Source organism: Aethalodelphis obliquidens, unplaced genomic scaffold (genome assembly GCF_003676395.1).
Source record: "Aethalodelphis obliquidens isolate GAN/ISIS:26980383/991018 unplaced genomic scaffold, ASM367639v1 scaffold10, whole genome shotgun sequence".
NCBI classification, from domain to species: Eukaryota; Metazoa; Chordata; class Mammalia; order Artiodactyla; family Delphinidae; genus Aethalodelphis; species Aethalodelphis obliquidens.
In genome coordinates this window covers 39,953,293-39,978,680 of record NW_020837954.1, presented here as the reverse complement: position 1 = coordinate 39,978,680, position 25,388 = coordinate 39,953,293, and the positions used below count along the sequence as shown (strand labels likewise).

The 25,388-nt window shown below is 33.8% G+C and overlaps 1 protein-coding gene across 11 annotated transcripts in view; it reads right to left on the bottom strand.

Annotated features, from left to right (window-relative positions):
• The window catches only part of GPHN (gephyrin), a 626,342-nt gene that overhangs the window by 331,416 nt on the left and 269,538 nt on the right, over positions 1-25,388 (bottom strand). For 6 of the 11 annotated variants that reach the window (XM_027111532.1, XM_027111539.1, XM_027111535.1 and 3 more), the window contains exon 5: positions 18,493-18,531. The exons of the other annotated variants lie outside the window; for them this stretch is intronic. In XM_027111532.1, coding sequence (XP_026967333.1) covers positions 18,493-18,531 — 39 coding nt within the window. The remainder of the gene's footprint in view (positions 1-18,492; positions 18,532-25,388) is intronic. 11 annotated transcript variants of the gene reach the window in all.

The following is a 25,388-nucleotide window of genomic DNA, read 5'->3' as shown; positions in this document are numbered from 1 at the left end:
AATCTTGAAAACTTAATGAAGATTTATCAAGAAACAGCAGTTTTGGAGATACCAATGACCAGGAATATAGCCTTGGACATTACCATAAAACCTCCAAAGTAAACTGGGAAAAGAAAATGAGAAGATTATAAATATATTTTGAAGAAAAATAACTAACAGCACCTCCTGCATTTATGCTTTCACCTAAGTCCAATAGAAAACAGCTACGTAATTACATACGTAAGCAAAGATGAAAAAATATAAGCAAGTATCCATAACTACTTATGGTAAATAAATTGTTCAAATTGGTAAGCCAAATAAGTTTATATAATTTTTAAAATTTCCATAACAACCATACATTACAAATTAAGGCTGTGAAAACAACATCAGCCTGACAAGTCAGAATGGACTTGGACCCAGGATGTTGTAAAATAGGGGAACGCAAAGAGGCAACGTTTGACTCAAGTTAATGCTCTGCTGCTCATGCTAAACAGAGGGGTCTTATCATAATCACTTAAAATCAACAACATTATACTTTATAGTAGAAAAATCTACTTTGCAAGAGTCTCTCAAAAAAAAGAATGAAAAATAACTCAGTGAGTTACAATCTGGAAGACACATAAAAGCAAGAACACATTATTTATTAAATAAAATTGATATAAGTCAGATGAAAGAAAATCTTTACCTTTATTATAATGGAAGAAAAATCTCTTAACAAGGACTTAAAATAATGAGAGGCCCAATTTTTAAAAACTATTCTAAAGAGTTGCAGCTATCCTTCGCCGATGAAAAAGGTAAAACTGTAGGAATGCAAAAAAGATAAAAAAACTTCTTAAAAAGTTAAATAGCAGCTCTTATATACACTCTAATTTGAAAGATAAAAGAAATATTTTATTCTATAATTATGAGATTCTTCCATGGAATTGTAACTTACATATTTGTGTGTGTGTGTGTATACCCTTGTGTATACACACACCAAATATATTTTTTTGGTATGGAACTTAGAGCTGATATCTTAGAATCAGGATCTATAATTTAAGCTCTGAAGATCACAAACTCTTTTCAGAACATCCAGACTATGATGCTTAGAATAAGGCAGTTCACTATCCAAATAAAGCCTATGTTGCCTTCAAGTCTGAGATTTAGAAGTCAGAATAGAGTCCATCCTTGAACAAAACAATTACACTTCATAAAACTGAGGATAATGTATATGTGTGTGTACACACAAGTACATGTCTTAGAACTGGAGTTGAGTTCTTTAGGTTAGGGCTATAAGCAACTGAATAGTTGACTTTATTATGGCAGCTGGTGGGAATGGGGAAGAAGAAATTGGTTCTATCTACCACCACTAAACAAATCCCATCACCTAGTCAGAATGAGTAGAAATGACCATTTCTACTAACACGCAAACAACATACACAAGAATATACACACACACTCCTGAGGCTGCTCATTTACAACACTGCCTCTTTCAATGCTACCTTGATGTTCATTTTAGCCCAATTATATGCTTTACCCCTAACTGTACCCTTAATTGTACCCCTAAGTGTAGCTCAGCATATGGTAGGCCCAAACCAAATACACAAGAATCAACAAACAAAGGATATAAAAAGTTCAGGTTTATAAAACAAACCTGAAAGATTTGGTAACCAGATAGGTAATTATGAAAAGAGTTAACTCAGAGCTTCTCTTCACATAATAAAAATTAAGTATCCAAGAGTAGAAGGTGCCCAAAGTAGGAACATTAACTGGGGCAGATGGAAGTTGACATTTTGCTCAATCAATACTGTAATAGGAAGGGCAGACGTCTATACCTAACCAAGTTTGTCTCTAGAGAAAGGAAAGAAAACAAAGAAATAGGTGGGGATGTGGAGAGTGGCAACATTAGATTCTGTCGTGTCCTGGTTTCCCAGAGGAGTCTTTGTTTTTTCCTTCTTTTTCTTTTTTGAACACAAGTTTCCCAGAAGTTATCAGACTTTTTAGAATTTTCTGTGAATAATTTTCAGATACCACCACTTCTGCAAATTCTCTATTTTTTAAAAGCTTTTTATGTTACAACATGATGGGTGCACTTAAGGAATATTCTTAATCTTTCTGACCTGTCTCTGATCTCCAGGAGCAATGACAAGAAAACATCAAAGAGAAACAGCAGTTGTTTAAACTTGGAAGGAATCATTAAAAAAGAATGAAATTATAGTATTAATTTCCAGCATCTCAAAATAAATGTGGCCTAAATCCATCAGGGAAAATGTAGATTTACTCTTAAAATTATTTATTAAAATGGAGGGTAGGTCTGAGTTGTTCTTGTGTCATTGGCAGAGGTAGGTTAGGAAGCTAAATAAATAGTAATTAATAGAAATCCAAAACATTAAAGACTATTTAAAGCAGTAAAGACTATTTAAAGCAAGGGACACACTCCTGGGCATATTTAAAGCAATAAAGACTAGTTAAATCAAGGGACACACTGCTGGGCATATATCTGGAAAAGACAAAAACTCTAATTTGAAGAAATACATGCACCCCAATGTTCATGGCAGCACTATTTACAATAGTCAAGACATGGAAGCAACCTAAATGTCCATCTACAGAGGAATGGATAAAGATGTGGTATGTGTGTGTGTGCATAATGAAATATTAATCTGCCATAAAAAAGAATGAAACATGATAGACCTAGAGATTATCATACTAAATAAATCAGATAAATACAAATATCATGATATCACACACGTTGGAATCTAAAAAAAATGATACAAATGAACTTATTTACAAAACAGAAATAGATTCACAGACATATTGATAGAAAACAAACTTATGGTTACCAAAGGAGAAAGGGCGAGGAATAAATTAGGAATCTGGGATTAACAGATACACACTACTATATATAAAATAAATAAACAACAAGGACCTATTGTATGGCACAGGGAGCTATATTCAGTATCTTGTAATAACCTATAAAGGAAAGGAATTTGAAAAAGAATAGATATATATATCTGTAAGTATAACTGAATCACTTTGCTGTACACCTGAAACATTGTAAATCAACTATACTTCAATAAAAAATACAAAAAAAATAAAGCAAGAGACAAATGATATGATATGACACAATCATTATCATAATTGAAAAGTAACCTCAAAATTACTTACATGCTACTTCATAGAAATATGAGACACTATATTGTTTTCAATCTAATATGATATATTCTGGGCATAAATCTTTACAGATAAAGGGAAACTGCTTTTGGTTAACTATGGATAACTTTGACATGAGTCTCAAAAATCAGTGAGTTTTCAATGCTGGCATATTAAGATCATTCTATGGATTGCTCTCAAGATCTTTCAAAGTTTACCAATTAAATAAAACAGTAAAATTATTATAAGTGAGAAGCAAAATTACAATGTGGGAGAAGCATAGCTTTTAATATATTATTTTTACTATTTAAAATATACTATTTTTATTACATGATGGAAGAGTTTTATTTATTTTTTAGGGATATCAAATAAAACACAGGATATCCATTTAAATTTGAATTTCATATAAATAGTGAATAATTTTTAGCTTAAGTACTCCCTAAATATTGAATGGGCATATGTATGCTAAAAACATTCCTATTTATCTGAAATTCAGATTTAACTGGGAGTCCTGTATTTCTTTCCTTCCTTTCTTCCTTTCTTTTTTCCTCCCTCTCTTCCTTCATTTCTTCCTTCCTTCTTCCCTCCCTCCCTCCCTTCCTGTTTTATTAAAGTACAGTTGATGTACAATATTATATAAGTTACAGGTGTATAATAGAGCAATTCACAATTTTTAAAAGTTATACTCCATTTATAGTTATTATAAAAAGTTGGTTATATTCCCTGTATAGTACAATACGTCCTTGTAGCTTATTTTTTATACATAATAGTTTGTACCTCTTAGTCCCCTACTCCTATTTTGCCCCTTCCTCCTCCGCCCTCCCCATTGGCAACCACTAGTTTGTTCTCTATATCTCTGAGTCTGCTTCTTTTTTGTTATATTCACTAGTGTGCTGTATTTTTTACATTCCCCATATAAGTAATAACATGATGGAAGATTTTTAAAAATTGTTCCTCAAAACATCAAAGTGAGAAGGCAGGTAGCAGTAGAAAAATAGAAAGTATTAAATATTATATTAGGAAGAGAAAATAATACAATATTTAGATATTTAATTCAGTTGTGAAATATAACTGTTTCATTTTAATATTAGTAAAGAAAGTCAAACATGATTACTAAGTTTGAAGCATCTAAGATATCTTCATTCAGGAAAACATTTTGTAACTTTTAATACAAACCACAAATGTAACAGGTACATGGTATCCTATGTAATAGGTACATGGTATCCTATGATAATATTGTTGTCCTGACCTAATGAATATGGTCTAACTGCTCTCTATCCAAAATTTCAGAAAATTTTGTAGTATATTGTGAACCTCAAAATAAACACTTCACACATGTATGTCACAAAATGAAACCCTGTACAAAATAATTTCCAATATAACTTCTTTAATACTTTTAAGATATTATTCTATTATCTATTTTATTCCAATGTTGTTTAAAAGCCTGCTGTCATTCCTATATAAGTGATCTGTCCTTTCTCTCTGACAACTTTTAAAATCTTCTCAGTTATTTTGGTTCTAAAGTTTTACTTTTATGTGTTTAGGCATCAATTTATTTTATTTATCCTTCTTGAGATACACTATTCCTTTAGGATCAGTGGATTCATGTTTTTCCATCAGTTCTGTAAAATTTACAGCCATCATCCCTTTAATCATTGCCTTTCCTCCATTCTCTTCTTTTGGGGCTTTGATATAATAATATATCTTGGACCTACTCATTTCATTCTCCATAACCTATGTCTCTCTTTTTTCCATTACATCATCACTCTATGTAATTGTTTCCAAATGAGGTAATTTCCTCAGGTACATAATTCAGTATGCTAATTCTCTCTTCTACTGGTCCAATCTGCTGTTTTCTCTGTTCTTATACTTAAAGTTTTTAACTTATGTTTTCTTATTGCTAAGAGTCCCATTTCTCCCCATTTGCTCATTCATAAATGATGGTCTCTTGTTATGTTTTCACCTTTTAAGTATTGGGTTGGCCAAAAAGTTCCTTTGGCTTTAAAGTAAAACTAAAAAGACACATTTTCATTTTCACCAAGAACTTTATTGAACAATGTTCTCACTTTTTTGTTCCACTACCTTCTGCCATTTTTCAGGCAACTTCATAATTCCATATTCCTCAAATTTTTTATCTTTTTTGAGCAAAGAACTTTTCCAGGCACCTCTTACAGTCTTCCAGGGAATTGAAATTTTTTTCATTAACAGAATTTTCTAAAGACCGAAATAAATGGAAATCTGAAAGTGCAATGTCTGGTGAATATGGCAGATGAATCAGAACTTCCCAGCCAAGCTGTAACAGTTTTTGCCTGGTCATCAAAGAACATGTGGTCTTGTGTTATCCTGATGGAAGATTATGTGTTTTCTGTTGACTAATTCTGGAAGCTTTTCATCCAGTGCTACTTTCAGTTGGTCTAATTGGGAGCAGTACCTGTTGGAATTAATCATTTGGTTTTCCAGAAGGAGCTCATAATAGAGGACTCCCTTCCAATCCCACCATACACACAACATCACCTTCTTTGGATGAAGATTGGTCTTTAGTGTGGTTGGTAGTGGTTCAGTTCGCTTGCCCCATGATCTCTTCTATTCCACATTATTATGCAGTATTCACCTTTCATCGCCCATCACAATTTGTTTTCAAAACAGAATGTTTTTGTTACGTTTAAGCAGAGAATCGCATGTGGAAATACGGTCAAGAAGGTTTTTTTTTCCCTTAACTTATGTGGAACCCAAACATCAAAGCGATTAACACAACCAAGTTGGTGGAAATGATTTTCAGCGCTTGATCTGGATATTTTGAGTATGTTGGCTATCTCCCAAGTGGGGTATAATGATTGTTCTCAATTAATGTCTCGATTTGATTGCTATCAACTTCAACTGGTCTACCCGACTGTGGAGCATCGTCCAGTGAGAAATCTCCAGCAGTAAACTTTGCAAACCTCTTCTGACAACTTCAATCAGTCACAGCATCTTCTCCATACACTGCACAGATCTTTTTTTTTGCGTTTCAGTTGCGTTTTTACCTTTCTTGAAATAATAAAACATAATATGCCAAAAATGTTGTTTTTCTTCCATCTTCAATATTAAAATGGCTACACAAAAATTTACCAATTTTGATTTTTTTTTATTTTATGCACGCTGATATGACAGCTGTCACAATACAATCTAACAAAACTGTTTTGAATGAATTTAAAGACAACTAAGCACTACTAGAGCCATCTTATGGAAAAAATTGAACTAACCTTTTGGCCAACCCAGTATGTCTTTGTTCTTCTGGATATTTCATCATACACTACTTAACCTTGGATTGTCAGGGACAGTTTGATATACTTCTGTTGTGTCTGCATCCTTTGTGGTTTAGTATTTGTCCTAAACAAAATTTTCCAAATATGGATAATAAATGATAATGCTCACCTAATTCTTCTCTGTATTTTGTATTTGACAGTTCTAGCAGTCATCTTTTCAGTCCATCTATTGATTAATGGTTTTGCTGCCTTACTTGCGCTTGGTGAGTTTTGGTAGTACATTCATTACTTGATTTTAATCTGTTAGAGTATGGCTGACCGAAAGTGGGGAAAACTTCCTACAGAGAAAATTTATTTCTGCTTCAACCTTTAATCAGAGGACACCACTGACCAGTTCCACTTCAGCCTCCCACAAGTGTCTCATAGTCTCAGGGATCCCAGGCTGAGCTTTACACATTGGTGCTTGTCTAAGTTTAATTGTCTTACCAGCAGTGCTGCGATGGTCATCTGTCCTCAGAGCATCTCCTTCTCCCTCTCCCAAGTCCTGGCTTCCTACATTTCTGGCTCTTGCTCCCTGCTCCTTGGTCTCATGGTATTTTGGGGCAAGAGTGAATGTAAAGACTGACAGTATATGTCCTTTAACAGGGTATGCCTCATAGGGTATGTCCTTTTACTGGGTCAAATTTTTCTACAGAGGGAAGGTTTTTCAAAGTTCCAAATCAACAATTATTCCAGGCCATATAATTTTCGTAAAATGCTTTATTCTCCTATAAAATGAATGTCTTTTATATCATCATTACATTGAGGTTTTTGATGCACTGCACACTGCCCTACAAGAAGATGATAACAATTTATATGCCAAACAACAATGCTCTTTTCATCTAAACCCTGCCAATTCCAGGCAATCTCAGTTTTAAATAGTTATTTAACTGATGTGTACAAAGAAACAGAATATTTTAAAAATTTACATTTCTTACCAGTTATGAGTACATATTTAAAAGCAACGTGCTTCTTTCCCCTTGCAAATGGCCTGTATATATCCTTTGCCTGCTATTCTACTCATTGCCATGTTATTCCTATTTAATATTTAGAAAACTTAATATATTGAAAATATTAAACCTTTGGCAGTTAAATCTATCGCAAATATTAATTTTGACATTTTTTACAATTTTTGTTGCTTAGTTGCTTAGTAAAATTTGTTACTTAGTTGACATTTCCATTAAGAGGTTTTAAATGCTTATACAGGGGTTCTATCATTATTTTTATTATATTTTCTGGGTTTCATGTCTCACCTAGAAAGGTTTCTTTTACCTAGAGATAAAAATAACATCTTAATTTTTAAATCATAAGTTTGCATTTTTTAATATTTAATGTCTGTAGTTTAATTCTGTGTTGCATGATCAGTCTTCTCCACCAAAATGGATAGCCAATTTTCTCAACACCTTTTATTGAATGATCGACCCTTCTTTCCTCCAATGTCTTGATGTATCATATATATATAATACTAAATTCCAATTTTATACATAGGTATGTTAATGAAATATCATTTGGTTGCATTTCTTTCTGAGTTTATTTTCCTGTCATTGCTGTGCCTTTATATTTTATTGTTTTACTTGAAAAAAATCACTAGTTATTTTCATACCTTTGCTATTTTAAAATGAAATTTAGAATCAACTTTGTTGATTTAGAATCAATTTCTCCTCCAAAATTCCAGTGGGAATTATATCACATGTATTAATCAAGTTAAGGTAAATTGATAAGTTACACAAAAAATATTTTCACAAAAATATTTGCATCTAAGAATATCGCATGACTTCCTAATCATTCAAGCTATATTTTACGTCCTTTAATAAAGTTTTCTTTTTTCAGGTCTGTCAAATGGCTTAAGTTTATTCTTAGGTATTATGAAGTTTCCTTTTTTCTGCTATTGCAAATGAAATCTTTCCAAACTTTTTTCTAGTGGGTTGTTTCTAATTTAAGTAATATTAGCATATAGATGTTTATAAAATAAAATACTCATATTCAGCTGCCATCCTGAACTCTTCTTGCTTCTAATACCTTTTCAGCTGATTCTTTTGGGTCTTCTAGGTGAACAATCACATCCATTAATAAAGGGCTTACAGCTTTAAAAAAATTCATGTTAGAGTTCTTCATTTTAAAAACATTAATAAGCAGTGTGCTCTGTTATCAAAAGCTAATTGCACTCATTCTCTAGGTCACAAAGAGACAACTGACTTTACTATCTCAGATAGCAGTCAATGCATCTTTGAAGTGATGCTATTAGGGGTGACTACGGGGAACTTTCTGACTCACTGCCTTTATTCTCTTTAGGGATGCATACACAAACAAAATTAAAACACAGTAATCTTCCTACCTAGAGATAACTGGGAACTCTATTAATTCCACTTCAGACAATTTCCTTCTTATTCACAGAGATGCAATATTTTAACCCCTTTCTTCCTTTCCTTTCTCAACTTGTGCTTTTAGTACACACACACACACACAAACACACACACACTTATCTCTTATTTTTTCTTCCTGAACTGCAAACCACCTTATTCATGACTAAATGTACAAATTTAGTAAATAAAAATAAAAATAGCAAAATTCTGAAACAACAAAAAGGAAGACATAAGTTTTAGATTAAAATTAAAACAAATAAAGGGCCAATACCATTAACCTTCATCTAAACTGTTAACAATTTTCCTACATATTCTCCATAAAGATTCCCATCAATTTATTCATTTTCAATTAATGACATCTGTTTTTCTACAAGTTTGAACACTATAGATACATTTGAATGTTATTTTGAATTCAATTTTAATTACTAACATTTAATTCTATTATTTTTCTTCATCGCACACATTTTGTATGTCAGGAACACACAAAGTCTTTTGAAAGGTGGCTCAGAAAACTACTCTCTGCAACCTCCATACCTCGTTTGTCAAAAAGTGTTATAAATTCTATCTTGAGAGTAATCTAACCTTTCTACCCACATCTGCATTTAGGTTCTCAGCATCTTTTATTTGAATATTCCAATAACATCCTAATTGGTGTTGTAGCTAAGTTCACTCCCATTCAACCCATTCTCTATTCTGCTGCCAAAGTAGTCTCTCTAAAATGCAAATCTCATTAAATTCATTGCTGTTTAACATCTTTAAAAATATATATATATATATCTTCATTTCCTACTAGAAAGAATCCAAATGCCTTTTTTTTTTATGACACAGAGAGCCTTCATCATTTGACTCTACCCCTCTCCAGGCTCTTTCTTGCCACTGCCTCCTCAAAACCCATTCTGCAGGCCGACTGACCTACTGGCAGACTTATGATTTCAGCCATTGTGCCTTTATTGTAGAATTAATCAATTCTTTATACAATGGTATATTTATACAATGGCATATTTATACAATGGTAATGAGAATCAACAAACAACTACATGTAACAGTATAAATCAATTTTACAAATATAATGTTGAGCAAAAGAATCCAGACACAAAAGATTACATACTACTATACACTTTCAATTATATAATGGTTAGTACAAACCCAAAAAATCTATGATGCTAAAAGTCAGAACTGTAGTTACTCTCACGGGTTGGGCTGTGAGGAAAAGGGGGCACAAGAGGGTCTTCTGGGACACTGATAATATTCTCGTTTCTTACACATTGTAAATCAACTATATTTCAATTAAAAAAAGAAGAGATTAAGAAACAAAAAAAATTATTCTGGTTTCTTGATCTGGATGCTGGTTACATGGGTATGTTCATTTTCTGAAAATCCATTAAATTGTAACTATACTATTTATACACTTTATGTAAATTTAAGTAAAAGGTAAAATAAGAACAACAGTTCTAGTATCACTTTTTTGAAAATTTCCCTATGTCCCTCAGATAAACTTTATCTTACATATATACCAATATTATATTGATGATCATGTTACCTTTTATATATCCAATTCTTTCCTGAGTACTAAGATAATAAATATCTCTAAGGAACTTCCCTGAGTACTAAGATCATAACTTTCTATCCATGTATCCCCATGCCCCAGCACAGTGCCTGGCAGTGAGTAATCACTAATATTATGTAAATGAGGGTTTCTCAATTTATGCACATTTAATATTTTGAGCCAGAGAATTCTTTGTTGTGGGAACTGTCCAGTTCATTGGAAGATATTTAGCAGCATTCCTGGCCTCTAATCACCCAATGTCAGTAGCATCCCCCCAGTTGGAACAACCAAAAAGGTCACAAAGCATTAAATGTACCCTGGGGACCAAAATGCCCTACTTGACAATCACTTACATAAAAAAATGTTTCTGTCAAAAAATACAAGCCACATGTTTTTCCGCGTGGCTTGCAGTATCTTAGTTCCCCACTAGGGATCGAACCTGGGCCACTGCAGTGAAAGCGGTGGACACCAGGGAATTCCCAAGCCAAGCCAAGCCAAGTGTTAAACAATTCACTTACCAAAAAACTTTGGGCATTACATGGTTTGCTTCTAAGGGGCGACTAAGAAACGTAAGCTAGAGGGGAAGTTAAGCTCTGTCAGGAAAAGTTTATAAAATGCTTTAAATGTCTAGATAATCAAACGTAATTCATATTAATTGCATGCTAGAATATTGTTTCCTTTGGAATTCTATTCAGAAAAGTAAGTTTGCCAAGCAAAATAATTGTGTAAATAGGACTGTACATTGTGGTGTTTTAAAAAATGACTGTTAATAGTAGCTATATGTATTCAATGTCCTAACTATAAATTATTTTGCAAGGTTTGTATCTATGAATTGACCATTAATTCTAAAATATTAAGGTTCATAATATTCTATCCATAAAACATTTAGTGTGAATATTCCATAAGAAAAGAATAGTTAGAAAATAAAGTACTGTGCATCAGCTATGAGAAGAAAACTTGACCAAGGGCATAACTAGCTTGTTAGAAAATAATGTGTTTGCACTTTATAAACTGCATGTTTTTGATTCAGGATGTGTTTTGAACTTGACCTCTGTTGCAAGATGGTGAGTAGTGAAATAATTGAGTACTATTATGTTAATGGAGTTCGAAAAAAGAGAAAATGAATTGGTTTATATTTATGTGTCAAACTGAGATAGTTAAAGTATAAATCTGACTCTGCCAAAATTATTTCCTGACAAGCAATTAGAATCAGTCTTTAAGAACAGGCTGCTGAGCCAAAACTGAATATAGAACACAGGCAGTTAATAAAAGAAACAAAATTGGAAAAATACAAGAAAAATGTTTAATCTCATTATTAGTCTGCAATATGCCAATAAATGCATACAATTTTCACCTATCAAATTAGTAAGATTAAAAATGATAATGGATGTGTACTTTCATAAACTGATAGTATGAATATATAAATTTGTACCTATTCTGGAGGGCAAACTGGCAGACTTAGCAATCTTGACTGTTATTCTATTTTAAGGAAATATTTCTAAACTGGTAATCAGAGAAGTATATGACAATTTATATAAAGAGAGTGTTGATGACAGGAAATAATAAAGGACCTAAATGATTAATGACAGGGAAATTAAATTACTCATAGCTTGTTTATACTCTGTAGTGACTGACACATCCCTCCTCCCCGTTTTTGTTCTTTTATAAGAACACTTACAAAACAGAGAAAATCTTACTTTATATGAAAAGGAGAGTGATTAAGAACAAGGGCTCTAGAGTCAAGACTACCTTGTTCAAATTCTAATTCTATTATCTTCTACTCTGTGATCTGGATTAACTTATTAATGATTTAATTTTTCTAAATCTAATTTTCCTGTTTGTAAAGTGGTACCTCTTGTGTAGGTTTGTTGTGAGGATTAAATAAGACATTACATAAATGTTTATCACAATGCCTGGCACACAGTAAGTGCACAATAAATTTTCATAGCTATCGTATCATTTGGGATGATGTTATTAAGAAACCCAAGATATAAACCTTAATATATGTTGGGTTTGCTACTGGGCAAATTAATCAATTAGTCCTAGCTAATAACTATATGTTGAGATTACTGGTGGTTTGTATTTACTTCATTTTGCTTTTCTGTATTTCCCAAATTATTTTTTGGCAAAAACAGTAAAATCAAAATATATTTAGAAATCTACATTCAGAAAAAAAATTTAAAGCTATTCATAAAAGGCATTTTATTATGCCTTTTGTAAGTCATAAAAACATCTGTCTTTTCCTTATCCTAAATGACCGTATGTTTTTCAGTTAAAATCTCACCTTTAATACTGTGTCTTAATAAAAAGGTCACCATTTTTATGCTCTTATTAAACACCTATAATACGCAAAATGCTGGGGTCCTAATATTCTCATTCTGATTCTAACAAACCAGGAATTATGGAAATTTGAAGACAGATTTTCTGGTTAATAAAATAGGAGCTTTCTGCAGACGGCCTCAAGTTTTATTTTTAGTTACTAACCATCATGAGAAACAGGACATCTACAAAGGCTTTTGCCTTTTATCCTTCTCTCAAGATTGATCTTAGTTTTGACCAGAGGACAGCCAGTTGGAGGATGAGAAAAGAATTTAACTAATAAGAGATATTTTCTTTCAGACATTTGCTCAAGATTTCTATAATGAGATTACCTATGATTGCACAGTAAGTACACATCTACTACTGTAATATGGTTATGAGCAAACCAAATAAAAATTGATTCCTGAACATCTAAGATGTTTTTATGCTGCTTATATGAATAGAAAATAATCTCTATTTCTTCATAAGTACTAAATATTACAAGAAATCTAAAAGCATTCAGAGATAAATACAAAAAGTTTAGAGTGGTTTGTATTTTATAAACATCGAAATATCTAACTAGTGAACTTTTCAGGTATTGATTTTGATGTTCACGGAATTAAATACTGGTAAATATACATAAAGAAGTTTGTATTGAACAGTTTCTTTATCCAAGGCAATTGACTTTTCCCTCAATGGTCTCTTTCACTCCACTGGATCTCTTGTGCCACACATGTAATGTGTTAGTTTTTGCCAGCAACACTGAAATATTTGATGTAGGAGACAAGGGGTAGAAAAAGAGACTGGGGTTTCAGAGACTGGTTATTAGTACCTGCTACTGTCATTGCCTATATTCAGAACTGAAGGAGTGAAACTTCCTAACAAAATGCTCATATAAGGAAGCTACATCTTCCTTTGCGAAGTTTGAAAATGATCTACTGTTCTTCAGGAGAGAAAGGAAAAAAAGAAAGAAAAGAAAATGAAAAATTACACGACAACTTGTTTGTTAGGAGTAGCTGCCTACAAAGAATCTCCTGATTGCAAAGAAATTTAGAGGATCTTCTTATTAAATATAAAAAGGACTTGAAGACTAATAAAGGTATGACAGAAATACTGCCTTTCAGGTTAACCTTTACAAAAAAATACATTACAAAACTCTATTTCCAATTGAGCTTCCCTCAAAATAAAAACAGAATTTCAGATGTCACGAGAAAATAAAAAGTATATTTATTACAAATAAAACAAGTTGAATAAAATGATGTTACTGATATTTTCCTTTAGCCCAGGTCTTATACTTTAAAATACATAAATCGGGCTGGCACAGTGGTTGAGAGTCCGCCTGCCGATGCAGGGGACGCGGGTTCGTGCCCCGATCCAGGAGGATCCCACAGGCTGCGGAGCGGCTGGGCCCGTGAGCCATGGCCACTGAGCCTGCGCGTCCGGAGCCTGTGCTCCGCAACGGGAGAGGCCACAACAGTGTGAGGCCTGTGTACCGCTAAGGAAAAAAAAAAAAAAACCTAAATCATTTATTTTCATTAAATATGTTCTTCAGAATGAATACAAGTGAAGAAAAATCTTTTAAAATTATTCACCATTGTTAAAAAAAATAAAAGTTAAATCTGGATGTAATTTCTATTTTAATGCTTTTTTCCTGACATGAGAACTTTGATCTTCCCAGCTGTGCTGTCAAAATAAATAACTTTAGTAGGATATCAGGGGATGGGAGGAAAAATAGGTTACTAAAACTTATCTTAAGTGCAGCACTTTTAAAGAGATTACTTTAAAGGAATCACTGTGAGGTACTGACCAATAGGAATGAAGCTAATTGCTCTCAAATTTGAAGGCACACATCAAGATAGGGAGGACAAACAAACTCCTAGTTCAAATGATAAATTAATCAAAACCATAATAAAAACCGATAAATGTAACCAGGAATTCAAGTGAGCTTTAGTTGACAGTAAGAATAAATTAAATTACCAAACATTTTCAGTATTAGTATATAGTTGTACCTCAGGGGGTAAAATCCCTCATTGTGCTTGCAATTACATTCAAGAACAACCTCCTGAACATTAATTATCTATTTATCTCTAACCATTCTCTATTCTTCCACTATAAAACCAATAAACTTGGTTTTAGGTAATGCTGTTTATTAACAGCTAACCAGTGAAATCAGTAATCTGTCACTGAATGCCCTAGGTTTTAAAATTAAAGAGATTCTTATTGGCATTTAAACTATTACCAGAATCCTTCAGCTGTGAAAAGGTATTAACATAGAAGACATTCTTTTTCCTGAATCAGTGATGCTTAGAAGAGGTGAAACGATTCCCTCATATACAATCACTCTGACTTTGAACATTTTCCCTGAAGAATTAGAAGAAAATAATAAAATTTTGTGGATGATATTAGAAATGTATTTTTTTGCTAAATGTCTTTTTCCCTCTTTTGGAATGTAAGTTCCTTGAGAACAAGGCCTTATCTTTGTGTTACAGACACCTAACAGAGTATATGGCACAGAGTAAGCCTTTTTGAATAGATTCTGAGAGAATTATTGGATGTATTGAATTAACTTCTCTTCTATGCAAACAGAATAGTACTAGTTTATACACCACCCTCGGGAGAACTGAGAAGATAGTCACTCAAATCATTTTCTGTGTTTGATACTTTAGATGAGGAACCTTGGCTCAGAAAGGCTGGATAGAGTATGTAAAATCACCAAAAAATTGTTGAGTTGTGAAAACATTATCACCTAAAGGATTGAAAATCTTCTTTCCTAAACACATTATTATTGCATATTTAACTACTCTAGTTTCAAACTCCCTGAAGACAAGGAACAATTTTTTCCAATCTTTGTAACTCCTGTAAGGTCTAGGACACTATGGTGCAGAGTTCAATTCAGGTAGAAAGCTGGGTATCCAGAATTGAAGACCACTGAATTGAAATGAACTCCTGTTCCCATTACTGGTTCCTATAAACACAACCTGGTTGCCTCATCTCAGTTCCGTTAACTTCATTTAAACCTTGCCTTTCAAACGCTTACCTCCGCTTCTTTTAAAGTCTGCATTATTCCACTTCGAGTATTTTTTAAATTCAACCTTCTCCAGAATCACTTTTGCTGTCCTTCAAACATCCAATATCTGTGTTATTTCAACTTTATTCTCCCTTTTATTCTTAGAATATAGTGTCTTCTAAATCTCACTTGGCCTTCTGTGGCCTTTCTAAAGGTTTATAATTTCTTCGACTCCTGATACAGTATCTTGGACTTATCCATCTTTCGTGTTAATTATGTAGTTTCCCTGATGTCTTTGCTACTAATTTAATTTCTTCTTAGACAAAAGTATTAAAAGCTACTGAATTCACTTCTAGGTAAATACCCAAAAGAATGGTAAGAAAAACAGGTACTTGCATACTAATGTTCATAGCAGCATTAATGTAAGAGCCAAAAGATGGAAACAACTCAAGTACCCATCAACAGATGAATGGATAAACAAATTGTATATACACACAATGAGGGATGAAATTGTGATATATGCTACAACATGAATGAACCTTGAAAATATTGTTAAGTCAGACATAGAAAGAAAAAAATTGTATGATTCCACTTATATGAGGTCCCTAGAATAGGCAAATTCAGAGACAGAAAGTAAAATAGAGGTTACCAGGGGCTAGGGGAGGGAGGAATGGGGAGTTATTGTTTACTGTACAGAGTTTCTATTTGGGATTGTGAAAAAGTTCCGGAAACAGATAGTGGTGATGGCTATACAAAATAGTGAATGTACTGTACTTAATGCCACTGAATTGTACACTTAAAATAGTAAATTTTATGTTATGTGTATTTTATCACAATAAAAAAATTAAAACCTACAGAAGTAATTTTCTTGACTTTCCTAGAGCAGTCTTTTGCTTCATATCAATTTTATCTCTATCACTAAAGGAAAAGGAGAGGGAGAAACAGAAGCAAAACCTATCCATACCTTTTCCTGTACTCCCTGTTTATCACTCTTTTTAGCTTTTCCCTTCTCCTTTTCCCTCTCATTTTTAGTAAAAATAAAATAAAATTTAATATGGATACTCAGCATTTTCCACACTTCAAGCACAATGATGTTGTGGATATATACACACATAGAACACTTCAAGTCTACATACACACACTTTCATGCATGCATACACACCCCACTTTAAATCTCCTCAGACTCTTGAAATTGTGTGAAAATTTCACCAAGATTCTTCTCTACTTTTTGTTTGATCTTGTCTTTTGTTTAAATACAAGTGAATAAGACAATAAGCTTTATAGTCCAGATAATTAAAGCTTTTTAGTCTAGTTGCCAAATACTTAGTAAATAAAGGAAAATTTCAATTTTAAAAAGTTTACCCACACAAAAGAAAACACAGTCTAAAATGTGGGAGGGAAAGATAAATACATAAAAAGGATCTCTAAATGATATTACATAAATTATGGAGTAGCAGAGAAATGATATTCTCAAAGGAAAAAATGGAGCAGAGTGGAAAGTTACCTTAATCTTAACTACAAAGAGCTATAAGACAACTAAATTTATTATTTTTAGAGATGATACTTTAAAGTTTCAAAAAATTCTTCTGGTCTTAACTAAAAAGGATAAAATTAATAGGAGTAATTTATCCTCATGAAGCCCTGGAAAAATCAGGGAAAATAGGAAACAAATTTATTATATGGAAAATTACTGAAAGATCCCATACACAAGGAACAAAAGTACATAATATATGATATGAAAAGGCAACTGAAGCAAAGATGATAAATGATTTAGAAAAAAATCTATTCCTAAAGAGAGGGAAGAATGTGGAGTTGTATAAAAAAGCAGAAAGATGGTAGTAGTGAATTTAAGTCAGTTTAGGAGTAAACTGGACTGGACTTAAATAGTGAGGCATTTTCCTATTGCTAAGATATGTTTGGACAATATGTAGGCAACACTTCTTGGAAATAAAATCTGATCAGGGTTACAAGACAACAGAGGAGCAACGCCAGTGATTTACCAGATGCAGAGAAGTATAAGGGAGGCAATATGGACCAATCAGCAAGTTGCAAGGCTGAGTACACAGGCGATGAATGTGATGTCTCATGTCAACTAATGGGGCAGCCATGTGCAGCAAATAGGTAGAGAAGAACAGTAGTCAAGCAAATTCAGTCAGCAGTCCAACTTAGTGGCACAAGGCAAGTAGAGATAGGTAACAAAAGTGCTAAACAATCTGAACCTACTTATAATATTACTGGTATAGACTGGGTAGGGCAAGATCAGGCAGACAGATAGCATAGCACTTGGAAGGCCACGGTATAGGAGAATGGTAGGAGAGCCGACAGACAATGCTGGGCAGTCTAAAATGCTAAAATAGCAGATGAATATGTAGTACCAGGCCATTTGCTGATGGACAAAGCACCAGTGAGTGAAGAATGCAAATCATTCAGCAGATACGTAATGGGGGGAAAAAGGAGAGACAAAAATCAAAGGCAGTTAAACAGGAAGACAGAACAGCAGAGAAGTGATGACAGATCATCAGAAGCAGTTGGGTAGGGTAGTGAAAAGCTGTCAGCAGGAGAACAAAACAACACTCAGGAAAAGAAGAGATTAAGACTGAAGCAGTCTCCTGAATGGGGTGTCTTCCATCTAGGAAATAGTCATCAATAAACTGCGTATGAGAATCTACAAGAGAAACAGCACACAAATGGAGATAGCATATGGATCTGAACTCTACTGCCCAGGGATACGGAATGACCCTAGAACATAGATACATAACAATCCACAAGGAAATTAAACAAATGGGAAAAATGGGTCCAAGCGTTTTTTTATGATGATAAAAGAAACCAAAACACTAAAAATTATTAATCTGGAAATGATTGGCTGGGATTGAAGTCTTCGCTTACCCCTTTCTGGAGCCCACAAAATGGGAATGTTGGGAATTTCTGCAGCAGAAAAACAGAAGAGAAAAGGGATTTCTGACTCCCAGTTTGAGGAAAGCAGGTCAAATTTAGGGCTGTATAAACTGGTTCAGGGAAACAAGAACCAGCCTGAACCTTCTCCCTTCCTCAGAATCAGGCCATTCCTGAGGTTTGGGAAAGGTTTAGGAAGCCCTCACCCCATCATTCCCCACAACCTCCCCTTTCACACTTACCTCCAGTGCAAACAGTTTCCAGCAAGGAGGTACTTGGGAAAATTCACTCCCATGTTTACACCATGGCAAAATTTCAGGATAGCCAACTAATAGTACTTCCTGTGTAGGCCAGGTTCCTGTTCAGTGGGATCCCTTCCACCCTTCGTGAGTGAGCAGAGGGGACAGGTTACTAGAAACTACATACCTCTTTGAAAGTGGATGGGAAATGAAGCAGGGGTAGTAATACAATAAATAAATAGTAATACTAGTAAATACCTTGATGATCTCATCAGTTGTCATGGATTTTAATTCCATTAAGATACTGATGACTCTAAAAAAAATAGTATCTCTAGCCCAGACTTTTCCTTTGAACTCCAGATGCATATACCTAACTGCCAACTTAACACCTCCATTTGGATATCTAAAGGCAATTCAAATTTCCATGACCAAAGTAAAACTCCTGATCTTCCTCCTCAAACCTCTTCTTCCCCCAGTCTTCTCCATTTCACTGAATGGCAACTGCATTCTTCCAATTGCCCAAGTCAAAGTCCTGGATCTTATACTCGACTCTTCTCTTTCTCTTACTCCATCTGTTACCTCTACCTTCAATATATAACAATAATGTATTTCTCACTACCTCTATCTCTATCATTGGTCTGAGTCACTATCATTTTTCACCTGGATTATTTCAATAAATGCTAAATGCTCCTAAATGCTTTCTCTGTTTAAATGTAAGTCAGATCATGTTACACCTCTGCTCAAAACTCTCCATTATACTAAGGGTGACACACAGGTTCTACATGATCCATGGTTTGCTCCTTCTCCTCCTTTAGGTCTTTGCACAAATGTCGCCTTATCAATGAAGCCTTGCTTGATAGCCTTATTTAAAATTACAACCCTCTTTCCGGCCTGTACTACCTATCCACCTTCCCTGGTTTATTTTTATCCATAGTACTTATCACCATCTCTAATACTATGCATTTTACTAATTTACTTGTATTTGTGACACACCACTAAAATGTAAATTCCATAAAGGCAGAATCTTTGGACTTCTTTGTTCATTGCTGTATCCCCAATATCTTGAACAGTGCCTGGTATATACACAGTAGGCACTCAGGGCATATTTGAGTCTATGAAGTGTTAATTTTCACAGGGCAACTCCTTTCTGTCTTAAATTCTCAGAGCATTTTTCTGAAAACCTTACACCCTATGAGCTTTTGATTAACAGAGCAGATGCTAATACACTATAGGTTAGGAATGTCCTAAAGTAGGGGGTGGCAAACCACAGCCAATGGGACAACTCTTGCCTGCTGTCTGTTTTTTTGCATGGCCTGAAATCACAGTAATCTTCGCATTTTTAAATAATTGAAAAAAAACTCAAAAGAAGCGTAATACTTCATGACATGAATATTATGAGAAAGCCAATTTTAGTGTCCATAAATAAAGTTTTATTGGGGCACAGCATGGCCCATTCATTTATATCATCATATGGCAGACTTTGTGCTACAGGGCTGGCAGAGCTGAGTAGTTATGACAGAGACTATATAGCCCACAAAGCCTGAAATATTTATTATCTCTAAATATTTACTACCTCTAAAGAATAAGTTTGCTGATCCCTCTTTTAAGGTATTTTATATTTAAAAGGCAAACAGTAATAACTAAAGTTTGAACAAAGATAAACTAGAGCATTATTATTAATACTGTTGCACAAGATACACCTATGAGGGAAGGTGCATTTATATTAGGATAGGCTTTCAATATTATATAAAAGCAGACCTCTCATTCCTCTAAATATTTAATACTGATGGTGATATTCATTCATCTATCCACCCCACAGAGCAATCTCATCTTAAGGGACAGGATACAGTACAGGCAAGTCTTAAAAAATGCCAAAAAGGGAGTAAACGAGAAAGGGAAGTAAATAGGACCCACAAATAGAACTCACATCAAAGTATCACGTAATTACCCAAAACCTCTAAATACTGTGTTTAACAATAGTGGGAAATTGGCATGACGTGAATCTCTTTTGAATCTTATCAATGGGGTTATAATGCGGGTCTCCTATATAAAATATAGTCTTGAATCACTGCAAGCATGAGAAACATTATAATAAGACCCCATTTTACTTTACTTACTTACTTAGTTACTGCCATGCCGCATGGCATGTGGGATCTTAGTTCCCTGACCAGGGATCAAACCCATGCCCCCCTGCACTGGAAGCACGGAGTCAACCACTGGACCGCCAGGGAAATCCCGTATTTATACAATATTCAAAACTAATTTTGTCATTGCTTCCAATGCCTACATTTTGTAGAAAAGTATTCTTAAAATTTGCAGAACTCTATTCAAAATCATCTTCTAATCAAAACTGACCTATCTTCTCCTCACATAAAATTTTATGCTGAGGATTATTACATGCAAGGGCCATATATCATATGCTGTAATCAAACTTAGGGGAAGGAGTGAAGAAGGTGAGGGGAAAACACTTAAATTATTCAATGACATCCAACAATATAATGCTATCTTCAGTCTTCATAGAGGATTATAATATATTGCCTCTTGTCAATTGGTCCTTTTAGCACAATCAATTGCTTCTTCTGCATTGTGCCTTTGATATTTGATGTCCTTCTCTCTCTCTGTGCAACTGGTAACAGTTCATTTTCAAACTCCATACTTCCAACAGCTTTACTTCTTTCTTCTCAGCATCTTTTGAAGGAACTTGGATTCTTCCTGTAAATTCTCAGTTGTGTCTGTTATTATGATTATCTGAAATGGTTACTCCCTCTGTTGGATATTTGTCTGCCATTCTTTAATAGCAGCCATGGTTTTCCCAAGTTCCAATATGAGGAAATAATACTAGTAAAATTATTAGCATAATTCCAAACAGTTTATTTTGTTATCTGAGTCCATTTTCTTACCCTCTATCAGTTTCCTTTTATGCCTGGCAATACAAATATTCTGCTCTAATTCAGTGATATTATTCTAAGAAGCTCAGAGGACTTGATAGATATAAATCCATTTGTCATCATATTACATTTTGTGTGAAAAGTGATACTAAGTCCATTTTATAGATGGAGATCTAATAAAAGGAAGATGAATTCACATTCTTGGTTTCAGACAATAATGAAGAAAGGAATACTCTGAAATCTTCATTCCTGAAACTATATCTCTAAATAAACATGCTTTTAGCATTTTATATTTGCAAAATATTTAATGATGCTTTATTGTCAATATCTTAGCATATATTTTGCAAAACTATTCTAGTTTGCCAGTCTCTGTTCATTTTATGAGAGTAGGTTGTAAGGGTGAGTTGGAACACTGATTTCAAGATTTTATTACTCTGATAAATTCAAGGTAAAAACAAACATTTAGCATGTCATCTCTGTTTCTTTTTCCTTTTCTGTAACCTATCCTGCTTGATTTTTTCCCTAGAGAAAAATTCTTTCAATATTTACTCAACCATTATCTACTTACTTTTTAAGCTAAAGTTCTATTTAGATTGTAGGTACTAATACGAAATATTTATGTAGCAAATAAATATTGCTTTTACTTACATTAACTCACATAATATAACTACCCTCTGAGGTAGGTACTCTTATTCTCTCCATTTTACACATAAGAAAACTGAGTAAAGTAAGTTGCGTAAGGTCACATGCTAGTAAGAGGTGAATCTAGGATTCGAATCCAAGTAGTCTGTGCTCTTAAGCACTATGTTATGCTGCGTCACAAATGGTTATATGGGCAACACTACTTTTCTAGTAAGAGCTCTAATTAGACATAGAATTTACGATAATAAGTATATTTGTACTCACTTGTATGTTAACTGATATGATTCATCTCTCTTCCCCATCAGAACTCCCCAAAAGTTGAAAACTTGTTCTGATGCAGAGTAGGCATGCAATAAAGAAACGTACTTAAGGGAAAATGAAGACAGCGTTTTATTTATGGGTTCTTCATATATGAAATTTTTCTTTTTGCCTTATGCTAAAAATTCCAAAATTCCCACCTCAAGGAACAATGTACACTTCCCTCTGCAGTATTGCTATGTGGAACAGGAGGCTTTCAACATGATTTTTAAATGCAATGTCACATATTGCTCTAATTATCTAAATGTTCTAATGTTATACCTGTTACTTTTCAACTGGGATAGTAATACTAAGGAGCTTTTCCTTTTAATGCATAAATAAAACAAAGGGTAAATGTCTTGGGTAAGGTGGCAGGGTTGGACTTTCAAATAACTAGAACTATACAAGCAATAAACTCTCAGATGAAAGAAGCTGTGACTGAGATGTTCACACAAAGGCTGGGAATGATGAAAAGGTCATGCTAGGACTTTGAACACGACAGATTTTGAATTCTCATCAAACGGTGAGTTCTCTATTATTACCTAGTAATTTTATATAAAACATTAAGCCAACTCGAGGTACAGCACTGACAAAAAATCTATGATAAAAAATATCCCTTGTTTTGATGGTAAGATAAGTATTGACTGAAAAGGTTTCCAAACAACAAATCAACAAAATTAGAACCTGGCACTTCACAGCAGTTTAAATTTTATATACAAATAATGGTATGGATAGTCACTAGGTTTGCACATTACATCAGAACTTCAAAAACAAAATAAAACAAAAACCAGGGCAAAAAAACCAATCTTCAAAAATAATGATGTTAGTCTTACTGGGGAATGTTCACTTATTGAATAAGTGCCAATTCTCAAAAGCATTTACTTTTAGAAAGGATTGATGGCACGGTTTTACTGTGTGTATTGCTTGATAGTCATCTTATGAATTCTGGCTTCAGAGGAATCTCTGAATAATGATAGTTGCTGTTTTGCATCTCCACAGATGGTACTACTCTAGCTGTTCTAAGAAAGAGATTAAAATAACATAGTTCTAGTTTATCCATCCTTCTATGTAAAGTGAATCTTCTGCTCTAGCCAGGAAGATTTTCTTAATTTTATCTTTCTCTGTGGCTTGATCATACATTTCCCTTTCTTTCTTACTCCCATCAGTAATGTCTTCTTCTCTCCTAATCTAAATCCTATTTCTCTCCTTCAATTTAGCTTAAATTCTACTTGTATAAAAATTTCATTGATAGTTCAGCTTTATATTAATCTTTCCCTTTAAAGAATTTTTTTGACCTGAATTGTCTGATTTTTTTTTTTTTTTGCAGTACGCGGGCCTCTCACTGTTGTGGCCTCTCCCGTTGCGGAGCACAGGCTCCGGATGCGCAGGCTCAGCGGCCATGGCTCATGGGCCCAGCCGCTCCGCGGCATGTGGGATCTTCCCGGACTGGAGCATGAACCCATGTCCCCTGCATCGGCAGGCGGACTCTCAACCACTGCGTCACCAGGGAAGCCCATTTGTCTGAACATTTTTGATACTAAGTTTGTATTGTTTTGATTTGTCAGGTGACAATTTTAGGAGTACATGTACTTTAGCATTCACTCAATAAAGCCCAAGGTGCTTGGTAAATACTTGTTAAATTGAACAAAGACTATAAATGTTGTTTTTAGCAAACTGGTAGGTCATAAATGTGCCCATGCTCTGAGGCATATACTACTTTACAATGGATAATGCAAAATAAATATAAACCCCAGATAAAAGGGACTATTACTAAAAAGCTATCCTGAATGTCACATATTTGGGCCATTTCAAGCCATATTCCAAAAATTTTAAACTACAGAGTACAAAGTAAATAGGTTCAGACAGGATATCAGGAGGTACTTAATGCAACTGCACTAATAATCCACATATCATATAGACTATAGAAATTCTTATTCTTGTTCCTTTGCCCATGCCTTGAAGTAGTAGTGGGAAAATGTTGACTAACATTCTTATTTTTTAGACATATCCACCAGGTATGCTAATAGCTAACAATAGGTATCAGAGTACAATGGTTAGTAGCAGAAACATTTGGGGCTGTCATATCTAATTAGAGGTAATAGGTAATATTATTAATTAAATGAGAAAAAAATGGTAAAGGACATTTACTGAGCATCTACAAACAAGCCAGGTTTTATACTAGATGCTTTTACATGCATTATAGTCACTTCCTAGCTTGGATAACCTTGGGCAAATCAATTAATTGATCTGTCTCAGTTTCTCCACCTTTAAAATAGATACAACAATAGTACCTGCCTCACATGGTTGTTTTGAAGGCTAAATGAATTAACATATGCTTGAAATAGCTCCTGACACATAGTAAGCGCTATATATGTTTGTTAATTAGTATTATTGACTACTTTTATTATCTCAATTATCATAAAAAACAACCTTGAGAGGTAGGCATTAGTTAATTGAGTAGATGAGAAAACTGAAGTTTGAACAGGTTAATTTGCTTTAATTTCATAGCTAGTTAGTGGTAGAGTTTTAGATTCAAATTTAGGTCTGTCTGACTCACTAAGTGTTAGTATCAGGATATAGACATATTGCATCCCAACATATTTAGACAAAGGTAAAAAGATGAAAACGTATTTCTCATGTCCAGGACTATTTCATAAAAATTACAAAAAGAGCTCCTTCAAATGGCATAAAATATAACCTTATTTGACCATAAAGGGATAGTATATTTTACTGAATCTAGTTTTAAATATTTCCAGTACAAGAGTTTCTAGTATTCTGCTTTCTTACCAATTTCACACTGTTTAGTTATCCTATTTATATAGAA